Source organism: Scatophagus argus, chromosome 3 (assembly GCF_020382885.2).
Source record: "Scatophagus argus isolate fScaArg1 chromosome 3, fScaArg1.pri, whole genome shotgun sequence".
In the NCBI taxonomy this organism is placed as follows: Eukaryota; Metazoa; Chordata; class Actinopteri; family Scatophagidae; genus Scatophagus; species Scatophagus argus.
The window spans coordinates 21,745,969-21,762,306 of record NC_058495.1 but is presented as its reverse complement, the minus strand read 5'-3'; the positions used below and the strand labels follow the sequence as shown (position 1 = coordinate 21,762,306).

At 40.7% G+C, this 16,338-nt stretch overlaps 1 protein-coding gene across 14 annotated transcripts in view; it reads left to right on the top strand.

Annotated features, from left to right (window-relative positions):
• Positions 1–2,265: 2,265 nt before the first annotated feature.
• Positions 2,266–16,338, top strand: part of itpr1b (inositol 1,4,5-trisphosphate receptor, type 1b) — an 80,855-nt gene continuing 66,782 nt past the window's right edge. For 8 of the 14 annotated variants that reach the window (XM_046384736.1, XM_046384733.1, XM_046384732.1 and 5 more), the window contains exons 1-6: positions 2,267–2,482; positions 3,747–3,860; positions 7,348–7,418; positions 14,831–14,946; positions 15,137–15,223; positions 16,062–16,220. In XM_046384736.1, coding sequence (XP_046240692.1) covers positions 3,769–3,860; positions 7,348–7,418; positions 14,831–14,946; positions 15,137–15,223; positions 16,062–16,220 — 525 coding nt within the window. In that variant the 5' untranslated portion in view covers positions 2,267–2,482; positions 3,747–3,768. Of the gene's footprint in view, positions 2,483–3,746; positions 3,861–7,347; positions 7,419–14,830; positions 14,947–15,136; positions 15,224–16,061; positions 16,221–16,338 lie in introns of all 14 variants that reach the window. The other 6 variants (XM_046384734.1, XM_046384735.1, XM_046384723.1 and 3 more) reach the window with 1 other exon arrangement.

Sequence of the window (16,338 nt, the reverse complement as noted above, 5' to 3'; positions counted from 1 at the left end):
TGTGGGGGGGTATACTGTAAGACATAACACTGGCCAAAATACTCAGAGAATAAAGATAGTGTTACGTTTACCAAACTGCAAGTCACGTCTGATATCAAAATTTCTGCAGTTCACAAGCACAGCAGCAGTTGCGTGCAGTTTCCTACATATAATACAGACCATCTTTTCCTCTGTGGTGGAATGGTAGCCACTTGTCTGTACACTGTATCCATGACAACTGAGTACTCTGTGATCGCTGTTCAACTTCGTTTAATGTCAAATTTAGCCAAAGCCCGGAAATACTTCTTGTGGAATAAAGGTTATGGTCTTACAATAGTTATTTTGATGATATGAATTTGACATAATTGGATTTAGACACACATGCTTGTGTCAGACAATGATGCTTTGCGACGGAGCACTTATCCTTTGTCCTTCCTTTCTCATCGATAAGTGCTCCAACAAAGGGAAAATGATTGTACTTTTGATATCCTTTGTGATATAATTTGATAATAATGACTGATTGCATAACCAGTAAGAGAAGAGAGTTGCACTACATGCATTATTAAGTGTGTACCAGAGCTGGATTTCATTAACACATTAATCACAATGCAGAAGTATTTTGGTCTCAAAGTACCACAGCAGAGCAATCAGCAGCCATTTACATCCTAGCACTTTTATGGTAATGTCCAATTGCAGCCACTTACTCAAGTCTTAATATCCCTCTAGATTCTGTAGCTGAGAAACCAAATTAGCAGCTCATCAATGGGTTTGCTTAATGCCAGTGGGCTGATTTTAGGGATAAAAGTGTCCTTTTTTCTTCCCGTATCTCTCTTCCTCTCATTCATATTGCAATTAGGAGTAAATGATAATGAAAAGTAATGAATAATGACGCTTAAATGCATTTTCAAATGTTACCATTCACTGTGTGCAGGCTTTCATTGGAGAAACTGGAGGTGAGGCTCTTCACTGTTTTGAAAGAATTATTAGGATTACTGAAAGACGATTTGACTGCACTTTTGCTTTCATTAATTTGGCAAGTTACGTGTGAATATTTCAGTACATGTGTCTGTTTCGGTCCCAGTTGCTGAAAATGTTACAGAGTGATTTGGTCAACTGCAAAAATAAACCAGATCACTCAAAGTTGTGAGACTGAGGTTGCCAAAGCTTACATTACACAGTCCATGTGCAAAACCACAAGATGCTCTCTATCAGTACAGGTACAGTGGACTGACCCTGTGTTATTCAGCTGCAGTCTGAGAGAAAGAAAGAAAGAAAGAAAGACATACAAATATTTCCTCAAGTAAACAGACTGCACAGACGGGCCTTGATGTGACAGACCTAGGAATGTGATTGCCAGTGGCTGAAAACTGTGTTTCTGACAGGAGACTGCACACACATCTGATGTCTTTATCTCATGTCCTTTCACACTTTGACACACACAGCATGGCCCCCTCTTTGTAAGGCTCTATGCGTGCTTCTGGTTTTGACATTATATACATGAAATAACGTAGACTTTGAACAAAAAAAAAAAAAAAAAAGCCCTGGGGTCACATGGATTTGATCATTCAGAAACATGCTCATTGCACTGCACAACATGTGACACGTCTGAAGAAGTTATTTGTACTTTGGAGCAGGCACACATGCTGCACATGCACGTGATTGAAAAGAAGATGTGAGAGAAGCTGTGTTTGTGTTGGTTTGATCACTTAAGTGTTGGCTACCAGGGTAGGCCGTTAGTCTCGCTGCTGTTCTGTCTGTACTATCACAGCATCTTGGTGTTAGTATTGACTACACATTTGCTTCTTAGCAATAAACAGAATACAACTGAGGCTGGTGGGCGTGCCATTAATATTACAGACATTTGGTCATAAACCAGAGCATTGGAGAAATGGAAACTGAAATGAAGATGGCGAGGGAAGAGGGAAGGTCAGTTGATCACATGAATGTATCCTCTGGGGATACTGAATGTATGTACGCCATGCCAATCCAATACAGTGGTCGCCGGGATCTGACAGTCTCCATCGGTAGCTCATACAGCGAGGGCCATGCCTACAGCCAAGCCACCAGGGTTGACAAAATCACTTGATACAGTTTTTATCATTATTTTTACTTGCTAAAATGAAATGAAACAGTAAACATCCGTGAAGACAAAACTGCTTCTATTAATTGTAGTGTGAGTTGCTTATTAAGCGCGCTACAGGTGACAGGAGTCGTAGAAACGCATGGAGAAACTTCATTACCCAGAGAGCTTCGCGTGGGTATAAATAGCATCGAAAGGGGCGTTCCCTCAGTGACATGTGGAGGAGGTAAGAAGCGGATTGTTGCCGAGGACGCATTCAGCTGTCAGAGATAACGCCGCTCAGCCTGCTTTTACCTGGAGTTTCACTACCATGGACTTAACCGAGGATAGCGCTGTGGAAATTATCCTGTGCTGACCCACTTCCTCACACGTTTCTTCGTCTTTCTCCCTCTGGCTTTGACGCCCTTCTTTCGTTTCTGCCAGGTAAAAAGTCCTCATCCTCATCCTCATTCGTAGTTTTCCCAGCGAGGGTATTGTTCATTTTGTCACCGAGCTGTGCTCATCCCCTGTCAAGGAAGTAGCCCACGCGCTCATTTGTTGCTGTTGTGGTTGTGCAGCTCGTGCGTTTCCTTCAAATTAGGCTGCTTAACGTTTTGGTGGCAAAAGGCTCTAATCCCACAGAGCAGAACACAAACTTTCTGTGGTGCAGGTGTCACACCGCATCTCAATCTGTGTATGACCTTCAGATTCATGCGCATAAATCGGTAATATAGCAATAGACGCATATTTTACTGAAATGTCACTCCATGTGCCATTCTCGTTTTAAGACGCTCTCTTCTGGTGGCACAGTTTTGCTGTATGTGAGTTAATGTCAGAGTTCAAGCTAAAATGATGGTAAATTTGATGGTTTTGAACGGAAACATCCTTGGCAGCAGGAAAGCGAAGCGCGTTGACCACTTAGCCTCTGTGTTTCTTTCTCTCTCACAGGCTTATATTCTCTCAACATGGAAGCAGGCTCAAGGATTGTGACCTAAATTGAATATGTTCATATACTATTGGTTTCACACAACTAACAATAGCACAGTGCACAGACAAACTGGGCAGAGATATTTCATTCATATTCTGATCGTTCTATGCACATGATTTGGCTCAAATGTGTCCAACTTGAACAAGCTGACAAGTTAAACTCTGATTCATGGGAGCTCGATTATGTCTGTTAATTTTTTTTATGGTTAAGTTGGAAAGGTGAGAACCTATGGTGAATGCACAGGACTTAGTCATAGAAGGCAATATTAGCTTTAAAGCTTGGTTATTTGTGTCTAGTGTACATATTTCTAGTTGCTTCATAATTGTTACTCATAATCCTACGTTAGGTTTTGCTTTGGAGATTGGCTTAAACAGAAATTCACACAGTCCCAGCCAACCCCGAACTTCAACAGTTGCAAAGTCGGTGACTTAAAAGTAATGATGGATCCCCTTAGGACTTGGTGGGCCTACTGGCTGATGTTTACAATTTCTTTTCAGCTAAATCAGCTACTGACAACCTATATGTGCAGGAACATGCAGCTGTAACAAACAAATGTTTTGTATTTTTCTTAATAAATTACTTATACGACTATTACGACTAATAGCAAAATTCTTGTTGGATAATTTTCTGTTGATTAGTTAGTTTGAGTGAAACATTCAGTAATGGCTCCAGCGATATGTAGTGACTATTTTAAAGGCCTTTGTGGTTGATCTTTTGCAGGTGTAGTCAACCCTCAGGAACCATGTCGGACAAGATGTCCAGCTTCCTCCATATTGGGGACATTTGTTCCCTGTATGCAGAGGGCACCACCAGTGGATTTATCAGCACTTTAGGGTAAGTCTGCTTGTTTGTCTATTAGTGGTCATGACCCTGTCATTACCTCCACTCCTTCACTGCTTCATCCTGCAGGGTTCCAGGTGAGCTTGATAGATGGACGGAGCTCTGATCACTGTGGTCCTACTGTGCAGAATACACAACAATGACACGGCACAGGCTACAGCATAAAGACAGTAACTGATGTAATTATCAACGTGGTTCAGCCAGAGAGGTGGCTGAGCTGAGTCAATGGTGTAGTATGACAGATGGATTGATTCAGTGGGTGATAATGCCTCTGTTGGTTAGTGGCATTTACTAAAAGTGCCAACATAAGCATTTTAACCGTTTTTGTTTTCCTCAAGCTGTGTTTATAACGCAATGGTTTTACGAAATTCTTCCACGAACCCGTGAAGTAATATCCCCTACACAATCATGTTACACAAAGTGGTGAACCTCTCCCCCTGCTTTGCTTGTGGACAGCTGAGCCTTTCGAGGAAGCTCCTTTCATATCCAATCATGATACTATCACTTGTGATCAGAGAACCTGTTTACCTGTGGAATCATTCAAGCAGGTGTTTCCAGGCTTTCCACTGCCTTCCCAGTCTTTCCCAGCTCATTTGAAGGACGTTGCCATAGCGTCAAATGTTGTAGAAATGTATATTTACAAAAATCAATGATGAGGTAGAACTCTAAATATATTGTTTTTGTGCTGTTTTCAATTGAGTATATGTCAGAAAATATTAGCAGATTCTGTTTTATTGATATTGTACACGCTATCACACTTTCGTGGAATCAAAGTTGTAGAAGCTTTTGCAGGAAAAGCAGATGAAGCTTGCTTTTTTTAATTTACAGCACTCAGTGAATGAACCCCATTTTAGTCAAAGGTCCATTTTTCCTCAGTGTGGTGTTTTCTTTTTTTCTTAGCTATGAATATGGAGCAGCATGCCGAGTCACTATTCACAACATGGTCTGCCAGATCGTTTGTCTGCCAGATGTAAATGTTCTAAAGAATGAGATGAGTCTTATTTTAGAAGTGGATCCTGCAGTAGTCCTATCTCTCCTTTTATTTCCTTGATATTGTGTGCTCAGTTCATCCTCTAGGCTGAAATTACCCTGTCTCTTCCTGCTCCGTGCCGAGCACCATTTATTCAAGTACTTGACGTTTTCTCTCCTCCCTAATTGTAGGCAACGAGTTAAAAGTGCATCTCATTATGTGCAAATTGAACAAACCTTGACATAAAATTGGCAGTCAGAAGAAAATGACTAAAAGAGGAAGATGTAGTCGGAGAGAGGGCAACCACTGATGTGACTGCACCCATCCAGCAGTATAATTTTCTGGACTTTATTTTCTTCCATCAAGTCTCTTTCCTGTTTTCCCTCACTATTTTCTACCCCTGGGTGTTTGTTTTACTTCTGCCAAGGTGAAAACGAGCACAGCATCCGTGTTGTCCTCGTCTCCTCTACAAGCGCTGCAGTTTTCCTCTTCTTGCCCTGTCAGTATTCTATTTGCCACTCACCGCAGGCCTTGCTGAACCCTCATCCTTGCCAACTCTCAGAAAAACCATGCTCTTTCACAGTTTAGTGTTGTGCGTCACCCACCATGGCAACAAATGTGTGCACAGCTTTGAAGACTGCCATGACAGAGCTCGTTTGTCAAATTTCCCTTCCCATATCGTTGTCGCCCCCCCCCCCACACACACACAAACATACACACACACACACACACACACCGCTGCTGCTGTTGAGAGCAGCTCCTGTTAAAGAAAAGTGCTTAGAGAATGGAACTATAAATAGCATTATTGTATTAGGTGTTGCTTCTGCTGCCAGCATGCTGAATGTGACCGTTGAGAGACAGCTGCATCCACCTGGGCCACTATTGGCTCTCGTGCAGCGTCTTGATGCTGGGAGACTGTAACTATGAAGCTGTATCCCAGAATGCAAGAGGAAGCTTTCTTCATGGTCTTGGATATCGATGACGCTTGAAACTCCTGTTCTTTTTGGACCTGCATCAGTGTGATCAAGGCTATGGCACTTTATTCCTGTAGAGTAGATTCTCACACCATGTGCTTTCTTCCTTCGTCATGACAGTGCTCCTGCAGCGCAGTGTATGCTGCATGTGCTATAAAAAGATGTGACTGACTGGCCCAGCTAGAGCATCCCACTGAAGTGTTGTATTTGTGCTGATCTACTATATGATAGTTTTCCCAAGGGTTTCCCTAGAATTTCTGTATGTTATGGTACTATCACGTTCAGAAAAGTGCTCCATCAACATACTTTGTTATATTGTGTGAAGACGATTAATTGTGCTACTGAAGAGTACGATGAGTTAACACTGTGTCTGCAGAAAGGCCCTTCTTTCCCTGTTGTTTCCATGATGTTATAATCTCTCTTCAAAGCCCTTTGAGACAAACTGCTTGTAAAAATGGGCTATACAAATAAAGTTGTCAAAGTGTCTCACTTGTGTCCCACTTGGGACATCTGTAACCTCATCCTCTCGGTCATTTGCTGATTTTTCTGGCTACAAAACATTTCTTTTCATACTACTCAGTAGATTGATGTCAGGCAGGAACACCGAAGAGACTGGTTACACCTGCTCCATTAATTTTAAAGTTCAAGAAGCTGTGTTAGTACAGCCTGATGGGAGACCAACATTTTGAACTCAACTGTTGGAGAATATTGAACATGAGAGCCTCACTGTGTCCCCAATGTACCCAGTGTTTGTTGCCAGTACAGTGAAATATGTCCTTATTCATGTGTTGTACATGAGCTATTGCTTCTGATTAAGTTGACCAGTTTTTATGTCCAGTTGGTAAGGGTAGTTTTGATACTAAATGTGCTTTTACTTACTGATTAGTAGATTAGTTCCATGTGAACAAAGCAGCAGGGTGATGTAGGTAACTAGATGGAAATGCTGATTGGACAGATGGTTTCAAGCAGCTTTTACTTGGTGATGTATTGTAAATAATGCAGTGTGAGTTATAACCAGTGGAATGGCAGATGAGGAGTTTGTAAATCAACTATCTTTTGCAAACGGAGAAATTGATAGGTTGGAGGTCGGGAGTTAGTCTGCAGCAGTGGTTCTCTTTTTGTGAGATGAACCATAAGAGTCCTGTCTAATCACACACACACACACACACACACACACCCCATCATATGAAAGTGGATATAGATTTTATATACGATTAAACTATTAATATTTAGCACATTTAGGTCAAGCTTGCCTTTCGTACCGCAACCACATGACAAAGGCCATGTTTACTATGTAGCAGTCTTCTTTTTTTATCTTAGTGTGACGCCATTGATTGACGGTGTATCATGTCACCCACTCACGTTTCAAGTATAAATTATGGGTCTCATGAAGGATTCCGTTCTAACAGTAATACCAGTTTGATCTGTTTGTTTGTATATGGAAAATGAAACTTTTAGAGAGAGAACTGAGGTTTGAAGTGTACTATAATTGCATGGGTATATACTGATTGACTCCTCCTCGTGGCTGTGTCCCCAGGCTTGTGGACGACCGTTGTGTGGTACAACCAGACACAGGCGACCTCAACAACCCACCCAAGAAATTCAGAGGTAAGTTTTAAAAATCTCTCTCTTCATGATATCTTGGTGTCCATGCTAGTTTGAGTCAATATTCTTTGCTCTTAAAATATATGTGTATATATATGTTAAACCTTGTTTTTCTAATCTTACTGTAGTATTTTTGGTTTGGGTAAAAGTTATTGTTTTGCTTTATTTGCCTTGTTATTTATTTTCTGATGTGGTTTTTGAGGAATGGAGGAGATGAGGAAAAAAAGTGCTTCGCATGAACAATCCTTCTTCGCTTAATGTGATTAAGACACTTTCAAAATGCATATTTTTTACTTCAGTGATGTTATGGATAAATAAATGTTAAATTTAAACCGTACCGTAGGAAGATGCAAGACAAGACAGATCTGTTGTTGATTAAAATCACCCAAAAGAGGATAAACAAGATACGGCAGGCACTGGCTTGTGCCAGTCTTTTGCATCCTGGGCTTTTCTTGTTGCTCTTCCTTTTATTTGGCTGCAGATACTGTAGTAATTGCATTACTTAAGGATTGCTTAGATGATTCTCTGTTAAGTCTATGAGACTTTCTTCCTGATATGGGCTACTCATGCTGTTAAATCCTTACTAGAAAATAATATCAGAGTAAGTGGCTGTGCTGGGTAAAAGCTTCTTTGTGTTTTGGTAATTGCTTGAATTCTTCTTGAACTTAGTTTTAAGTGATCTGTCACGATTTACAGATCAGACAGACAGATCACAGAGTTTGGAACAATTCCAAATTGATCAAATTCCCTTTACCTTTTTTATACATGGGAAGCCTCACAGGACAACAGTTAACACGTCCCTGTCTTTGTCATAATTTCATAATTTCTTTCATCCTTGAGTGATAATAACCAGCAAGAGGATAATTCGCATGCAGACTGGGATGGACTCTGTTCTCTCAAGTCCTTAATATAGACTATAACATGGATTTGCACATGAATTTGCCCATTGTTTAATATCGTGTATCATGGGCTCGCTTTGGTCACAATCTGAACTGAATGCCTGAGTGTGAAGCCACTCATAACTAAAACTACAGATAATGCTAGGAAATGTTAGCAGCTACTAAGAGAATGACTTGGATGAGAAGTCATTTGTGACAACATGCTTTCTAACATAGATCGTTCATACCAGTGGGATGTATATCAAAACTTCACTTAGCCTTAAAATAATTAGCAATATCCTATTGTTATCATTACAGCCTTGTAATGCAATGCAACTGTGAAACAAGGGTGAACATTTTCTCAGCCAGAGCACTGACTGAATTCTGCTACTCGAGTGAGATTAAGGTTTGTCGTCTAGGCATAAGAAATAGCTCGTATTTATCACATGTAGTGTTTTTGTTTGTCCTCCTGCATCTCACAATGAATGGTTTCTTTTAGGCAGACTGCCAGTCAGAATTAAGCATCAGGCCCATGACGGCAACCTGCCATTGCATCTAAACATCTAATAGTAACAGGCTCCAACCTGACAGTGTGAACATCTGTACTCATTAGCCAGCAGCTGTACAGCTAAAAATAAAATAGAATTTGCTTTGTAAAGACCCAGTGCAGTTCCATTATTTGATTTGTTTCCTTTGCCACTTAAGCTGTTGCACCTCATGATATGCAGTTTTGATGATATGATTTTCATTTTTAGTGACTTTAGCTGCCTAGTTCTGGTTCCAACTCAAACAGCAATATTTAAATATCAGTAATGCTTAAAAATTAAAAAACAATATTTCAGGGAGTACATTTTGCTTCTGGCTGTTGTGTAATTCATGTTAAAAAGTGGTTGCCAATGAAGGCAACCAAAGGTCAAATATTTGGTTGCCAACTTCTCAAAATGGCAGCCTGGCAACCTTTACTGTTAAGCCCTGTCGAGTCCTGTGAGTAGAACTTAAATGATTAGCCACTTGGGCCTTGGTGACCTGCTTGTATGACAGCTCGTCATGATATGGACTTATTGCTTGATTTTATGGTGCGCTTATTAGCAGCTTTATGTGTGCCTCGAGGCACTGGATCTTTACTCTATACTCAGCCTTCATATGATCCCTTGTCATAGGTTGCATTTATCTCTGAGCTCGGACCAGTCAACATTACTAGAACATATGAAGAGTGTCTGATTCGCAAAGAGGTAAAACTCTGTAGCACAGCTCCAGGAGACTATTTCGAGACTCAAAAAGACGATGCTCAGTATGCTATACTGTGGCCATATTATAATAGTCAGTAGTGGTGTTTATAATGTGAATTCCTGGCAATTAAATGTTCATCTGTAGTTGTCCTGGGAGGGTTGATCAGATTTTATTTTCACTTACAATTTAAGCTTCCAAAGATTGTGAAAACACGATAATCCAGATAAAAACGATTCTTGTGCTAAATTCCGTCTTCCAGTGGTTATATTTTGTCTTGTGTCACAAATCCAGGCAAGATGATGGAAAGAGAACCTTTGATCAACAGGAAAAGTACAACCGATTCAGGTGTTAGACAGAAAAGATGTCACATGGCGGAGGTGTGTGCAGTAGGTGCACGCGCTCTCACACTCACACGCACAGTCATGTTTCAGTCAATTTTGGGGAATTTACATACACTTACATTTATTTTCTGGAGGCTTAACCACCACCTAACCATAAGAAGTGCTCCTTTGTAATGAGACAGTTATGTCGTTTGGTCTTTTCTGACAGGCTGTCAGGGTATGCCCTGTTCGTAGAATGATTTTACACAAGTTTCCAGTGATTATGTGCTGTTGATTGGTTCACAGCAGGTGAAGTGCGTTTATTGCACAAGGATATTTCCTAGAACTGAGACAGCACTAACGTGGTTGCCAGACCAGAAGGCATCCTTCATGTTTCAACAAGTGAGCTGGTTGGTTGTTATGTTTTTTTAAGGCTGTTCATTTAAGCTATTCATTTAAAATAATTTAACAGTTTTTTGACCGATGCACCTGTAGGCCAGTTTAAGGCACATATGACCTCGTGAATCTCGGTTAGTTGTCCCATATTGCTTTCAAAACAGCTGACAGATTTTATCAGTTCATTGTCACTCACTTAATCATTTCTTGTTAGCTCTAGTGGTCCATGGCAGTTTTTTGTACCAGGAAGAGTTTCTGCAGATTGGGTGGAAAGCAGATTGTTAACAGTGCATTACACAAAGTACATCCTTTGCATTTGGGCATGCAAAGAAGCAACTTCACTTGTCCATTGCTAACTGAGCTATTCAAATCATATTCAAAGCTCAGATGAAGTGTGCTATTGGCCCCTATAATCTTGTCAGTAGACCTTGTCACATATGCAGCTAGTAATGTTGCCACAGTTTAAACTGTTAGACAACAGGACATAGGTTCCACAATACTTTTTTCACTTATTATGATGCATTTAGAAATTTACACTTAAATTGCAGATCATCTAAGAATTCAGAATTCAAAATATTTATGGTCAAGTCAGTTTTATTTATGTAGCCAAATATCACAAACCAGCAGTCTGATAAGGAAAAACAAACAAACAAAACCCTCTGAAGGTATCGAGGGAGAGTATGTTTAACCTGACCGCCGGCTGCAGTCTCACACCTCTTATTAAGGCCAGTGTTAAACAGAAGCAAAGTGTACCAGGACTAAATCCCAACGTCCCTCTTGGGTATTAATAGCACACTTAAGCTATTTAAAAAGGCTGTATCGCGTGGAGCTGTAACACAGCATTTTAAATCTTGCTTCTTTCTCTCTGATCTACATGGCTGATATGTTAATATGCCTTGATTTTCTGCTGATTGCATTAGCAATTATTTTTTTTATGTGTGCACTAAGATTGTAATGGTAGCTTCAGTACAATGCTAGTATTAAAAAATGACTTGATTTTTGCAGGAGTTGCAGGAGTTCTGTGTGTGCAATGTTAGTGCAAAAGGAAACAAACTAATTAAGAAATGTTTGGTTAATCATTGCTCATAAAATATAAAATAAAGATTTTTTTGTTATAAAACAGTGCCAATGAAAATAATCAGCAGCTTGATATTGTTTAGAGAATCACATGGATGGCTAATTTTCCAATGCTGTGTGTTGTACTGTGTACCAGGGTGGTAGAGAGCTCACAGACAGATCTCAGATCTGGAGAAATGAAATGAAAACCGTTACCACGGCTAGAATCGCCGTGAAAAAGGTTATGTTTTTTCCTTTTTTAGGCAACCCTCAGTCCACTGCGTTTGAATTACACAGTAAATGTACAAAAGAAAATCATAGTGGGAGACCGAGCCAGTCGGTAAACTACGACAGTCAGCAGCTAACCGTTGACAACTGTTGTAACTGACTGTGACAGCACTGAGTGGTTGTGACCAATAGTAGAGATCTCGGGAAAGGGTCATACATGAGGATTAACCTGGAAGCACCGTGTTTGGTCATAATTTTGTGAAATCATGACTGTTCAGACCATACTGAGCAAGTACTTATACAGCTGGAGGTTGAGGAAAATATGGAGATATTTTGCTAGTGCTTTTGTTCCGTTGAAATCCATTGTAACTGCTGTGAATCTGAGATGACTGATTATTATCCACAAGAATGACTTTCTTCTTGTACCAGTCGACTTTTATGCCAGCAGAGAATTAGACGGGTGTAACAAGCATTAGTGATGGCTGCCTTCCATTCAGGTGTTACGGAGCTATTAGGCATGTGGTGTTGCTTACTGATGCTTCACTGGAGCCATCATTACTGTTATTACTGAGATAGTTGTGGACTTCAAAAGAGTGACCACTCTCTGCTGAACATCGATGGCTCCACTGTGCAGATCGTCAAGAGCGCCAAATTCCTCTGCGTCCACTTTGCGGAGAACCTCACCTGGTCCCTCAACACCAGCTCCACGCTTAGGAAAACTCAGCAACGGCTCCACTTTCTGAGGAGGCTGAGGAAAGCTCATCTTCCTTCCTCACCACCTTTTACAGGGTGACCATTGAGAGCATCTTGTGCAGCTATATCACTGCACCGGCAGGTGGACTCCAAGGAATTTGGCTCTCTTGATGATCTCCACAGAGGATCCGTCGATGGTCAGCAGAGCGCGGTCACCCTGATCCTTCAGGGAGTCAGGTCGTTGGCTCTGCACTAGGCTGCTAGTTGTTACACCTCCTCTCTCTAAGCTGACCATCACACAGACTGTTCACTCTTCTGCCGTCTGGCAAATGATACCGCAGCATTCAGGCTTTTTCGGCCACACTGTGCATCAGCTTCTTTCCCCAACGTCATAAGACTCCTCAATTTTCAGAAGCTGGACTGATGTTCACTACACAACACAACATTGCACGTCACTAATTTAGACCTCATACTGTTTACAATTACTGTTCAGCCTCACTTTATACTGTTTACATTAGTTCTCCTACCTGCACTTTATGGCTGTCTCACACATCCACACAAACCGTGTTCTGGTCGGTGCTTCTCCTTTTGTGTTTACTGTTTTCTCTTGCACTGTGTATAGTACTTGTGCATTATCTATAATCTTGGATTGTTTGCACTATGTACAGTTATGTGCATGTTGTATTTAGCTTTTTGTGTAGTTTAGGTCAGCACCTGGTTCTTGGAGAAACGTTGCCTCATTTCACTGTTCACTGTACTACAGCTGAAATAACAATAAAAAACCATTTCACTTGACTTGATTAGAGCCACCTGTATTTTTGTGTGATGACATAAGTCACAATGGTGTCTCGTACTTCAAAATATTCTGTCCTCATTTCAAATAGGCGTGCATGAAGTGTCTTAAGTTACAGGGCAGGTGGGGTCTTGAGCGTTGGAGCGAGAAACCCTGGCTGTGTTCACGCATTCACTACTCCTTGTATAGTTAAACCTGTCACCGCTGACAGGTGCAGAGCCACTCAGCTGTAATTTTCTCATCTATAAAATGTGATATTACGCATAAATTTCATGCTCAGAAATACAGTTCACTATAATTAAATAGTGTGATTAAATGAGTGATTTCAGTTATAGCCCTTAACTACTTGCCAGGTGGTCTGCTGAGTTAAAAGTGAACCAGCTGTGTCTACTTAATTTGCTGTCAGATGAAGATTGGGTTGTATTTTGTTGTGAAGTTTGTTTAGCTGTTCATACTGAGCAAAAAATAATTGATGCAAAACAGTAGCATCAAAGTAAAAATGGACTGCATCTGCATTAAGTTATTTTCTTTTCTTAGCAACTTCAGTGTGTTCATTTTTCACTCTCCTGTGTTGCATCATGTGTTTTTGTTTTTATTAAAAGCACAATTTAGTAAATACATAAATCAACCTGTATTTTTCTCTTAAGCACTGTGAACTTACCCTCTGCTAAATATTTCCCTGCCCACGAAATCCGCTCTTCTCAGTTTATTTTCCTCATAACCCCAGTTGCTCATCCCTGGCAGACAGATGTTCTCCTGGTGCCCCATTTTCTTCATTGGTCCTTTCCTGCGCTCCTCCACCCCGTGCCCCATGACGGCTAATCCCTGGAGTCTTTTATGTTGGCCGCACTTCTGATGGAGAGTTGCCTCAGTGGCTATTTTTACCCGGCTTATAGCTCATCAGGTCACCTGTATCAGTTATTATGTAGCTATACTGTGTGTCAGAGCGCAAGGACTGCTAATTATTGAAGCATTTTAAACATATTATTATCCTGTGTAGTCCTTTTTTTTTTTATAGTAGTACTGTTCCCTACGTTATTTTCTCCCCATTCAAACAGAGTGTGTGCAGAGCTGCACAACAAGTCAACCACAAAATTGCATATTTAATTCTTTGTGGCAGATTGTCCTTATAATAGTACATTATTGCTGGGTGGCTGAGCAAATAAACCAAGAAGACTAAATGTCTTGACTGAGTCAAGATGTGAACTGAGTGTATGTGTGAGAAGAGGTGTGAAGTTTTGGCAGGAGGTTTGGACTGACTGTGGGTGGGATGTCTGAAAGCATCAACAGTGTAAATTAGGTGACCCAGTAGTGCTCCCAGTTAATCCACAGAGTTTTACTGGTGTTGATGGCGGATATCATCAAAGATGGTGCTGTCTTAAATTCTCTCATTTAATTGTTACAAATTTGCTTTTTCATTTAAAATTAATTCAATCCATGCCTGGAATAACTGGTCAGTAAGAACAGAAATGAGCATGAATTGTTAAGGATCAAAAGGGTTGATCCCACAGGGAGTATGAATGTGCTCAATATTTCCATTACATTTGGACATTTCTTGCGTACAAACAAAACCAAAGGAAGAGAGTGCCGCAAACATTTGGATTTGTTTTCTGCATATCCGAGTCGAGACAGGCTACCGCTAATATTGACATGATATTGTATAATGCAGATCTTGCAGAATCTCAGAAGTTGACCCAGCATCATTTGAATGGAGTCAAGGGTAAAATTAAGTTTGGGAGGTCAGGAAATCTAGTGTGTCTTGAGGAAAAACTAACGCTAAATGATGAGGTTTGGCTTTCTCTTCTTGTCTTATTTCCTCAGACTGCCTTTTCAGACTGTGTCCTATGAACAGATACTCTGCACAGAAACAGTTCTGGAAGGCAGCAAAACCTGGAGGCAACAGCACCACTGACACAGTCCTTCTCAACAAACTCCATGTACGTACCCTCTATACTTTCATCTGTCTGCTCTTTGACTTTTTTCATGGTGAAAATAATGGATTAGTGTGTGGTTGAAGTAAAGCTACAGACTTGCATGTTAAATGTGTATGTAGCATCATTCTTTCCAGAAATCATACTGAAAATGTCACGTCATCTGAACTGATCCTTGCTCCGTGCTTTGCTGTAGCATGCTGCCGACCTGGAGAAGAAGCAGAACGAGTCTGAAAATCGCAAGCTGCTGGGAACAGTCATCCAGTACGGAAATGTCATTCAGGTGCGTTCAGGAACCTTTTAGATAAGGTGCTTTGGTTAGGAGAACAGTCACACCACAATGATACTGACATATGACACTGTGTGTGATTAAATTGGCTGTAATTCCGTTGTAATCGGACAAGCGTTTTAAATAAGCACAACGAGTTGTCTGTTGTAATACCTTATCAGGCTCTGCTCGCTGGGGCAGGAGTGTTTTGCACACAGGCATGAGGTCATGTTCAACAAAATAAAAATTATTGTGCTTTGCTGCCCTATAACATACAAGGGAGACTGTGCATACAGTTTAGGATGTCCTTTTTGTAAAGAACTGTAAATTTAGCAATAAAGTGAGCACGAACTGGTTTCTGACTCGCCATGGGAAATAATTTTGAACATGGATTACAGACTTCAGGGTGGTCCGACTTTGTTAATTACACCATCTAATAGAGGGAGCTGTATTTGGCATCCAAGTATCATCAACTCTACTCTGCAAACTCACTGGTTGTAACAACATATATCACTTTGTAGGATTAAGCTGGGCATTTAGTTAAGTCGGCTCTGGGCCCCAGAAATATGCAGAGCTTATATGGTTCCTGTCTAGTTGGTAATGGATTATTTTCAACGGGTCTGGGAACCAACAGAGGTCATGAGAAGCATTTAAGAACAAGATATTTCAAGTAGTTAAACCATTTTGAGAAGAAATAAAGGCAGCAAACAGTTCCAGAGATGCATATTTTCAGTTGTACCAGACCGTGACATATTTCCTTCCTTGTTCCAGCTTCTGTCATTCTTACCCCTGTCTGCATTATGATGTTAATGGCAATGTCATGCAACCATTTAACACTCTCTGTTTCCGACAGTTGCTGCACTTGAAAAGCAATAAATACCTGACGGTGAACAAGCGCCTTCCTGCACTGCTGGAGAAGAATGCCATGAGAGTGACTCTGGACTCAGCAGGAAATGAGGGATCCTGGTTCTACATCCAGCCCTTCTACAAGCTGCGGTCCCTGGGAGACAGTGTGGGTAGAGTAGGGTGTGGGGTTCAAGTTACTTGTTCTACATTACTTTTAACGTGGTTTGAAAAGCAGAAGTCGCATGGACTCACTTTTAGCTTTTTTTTAATTAAGATTGAATGAA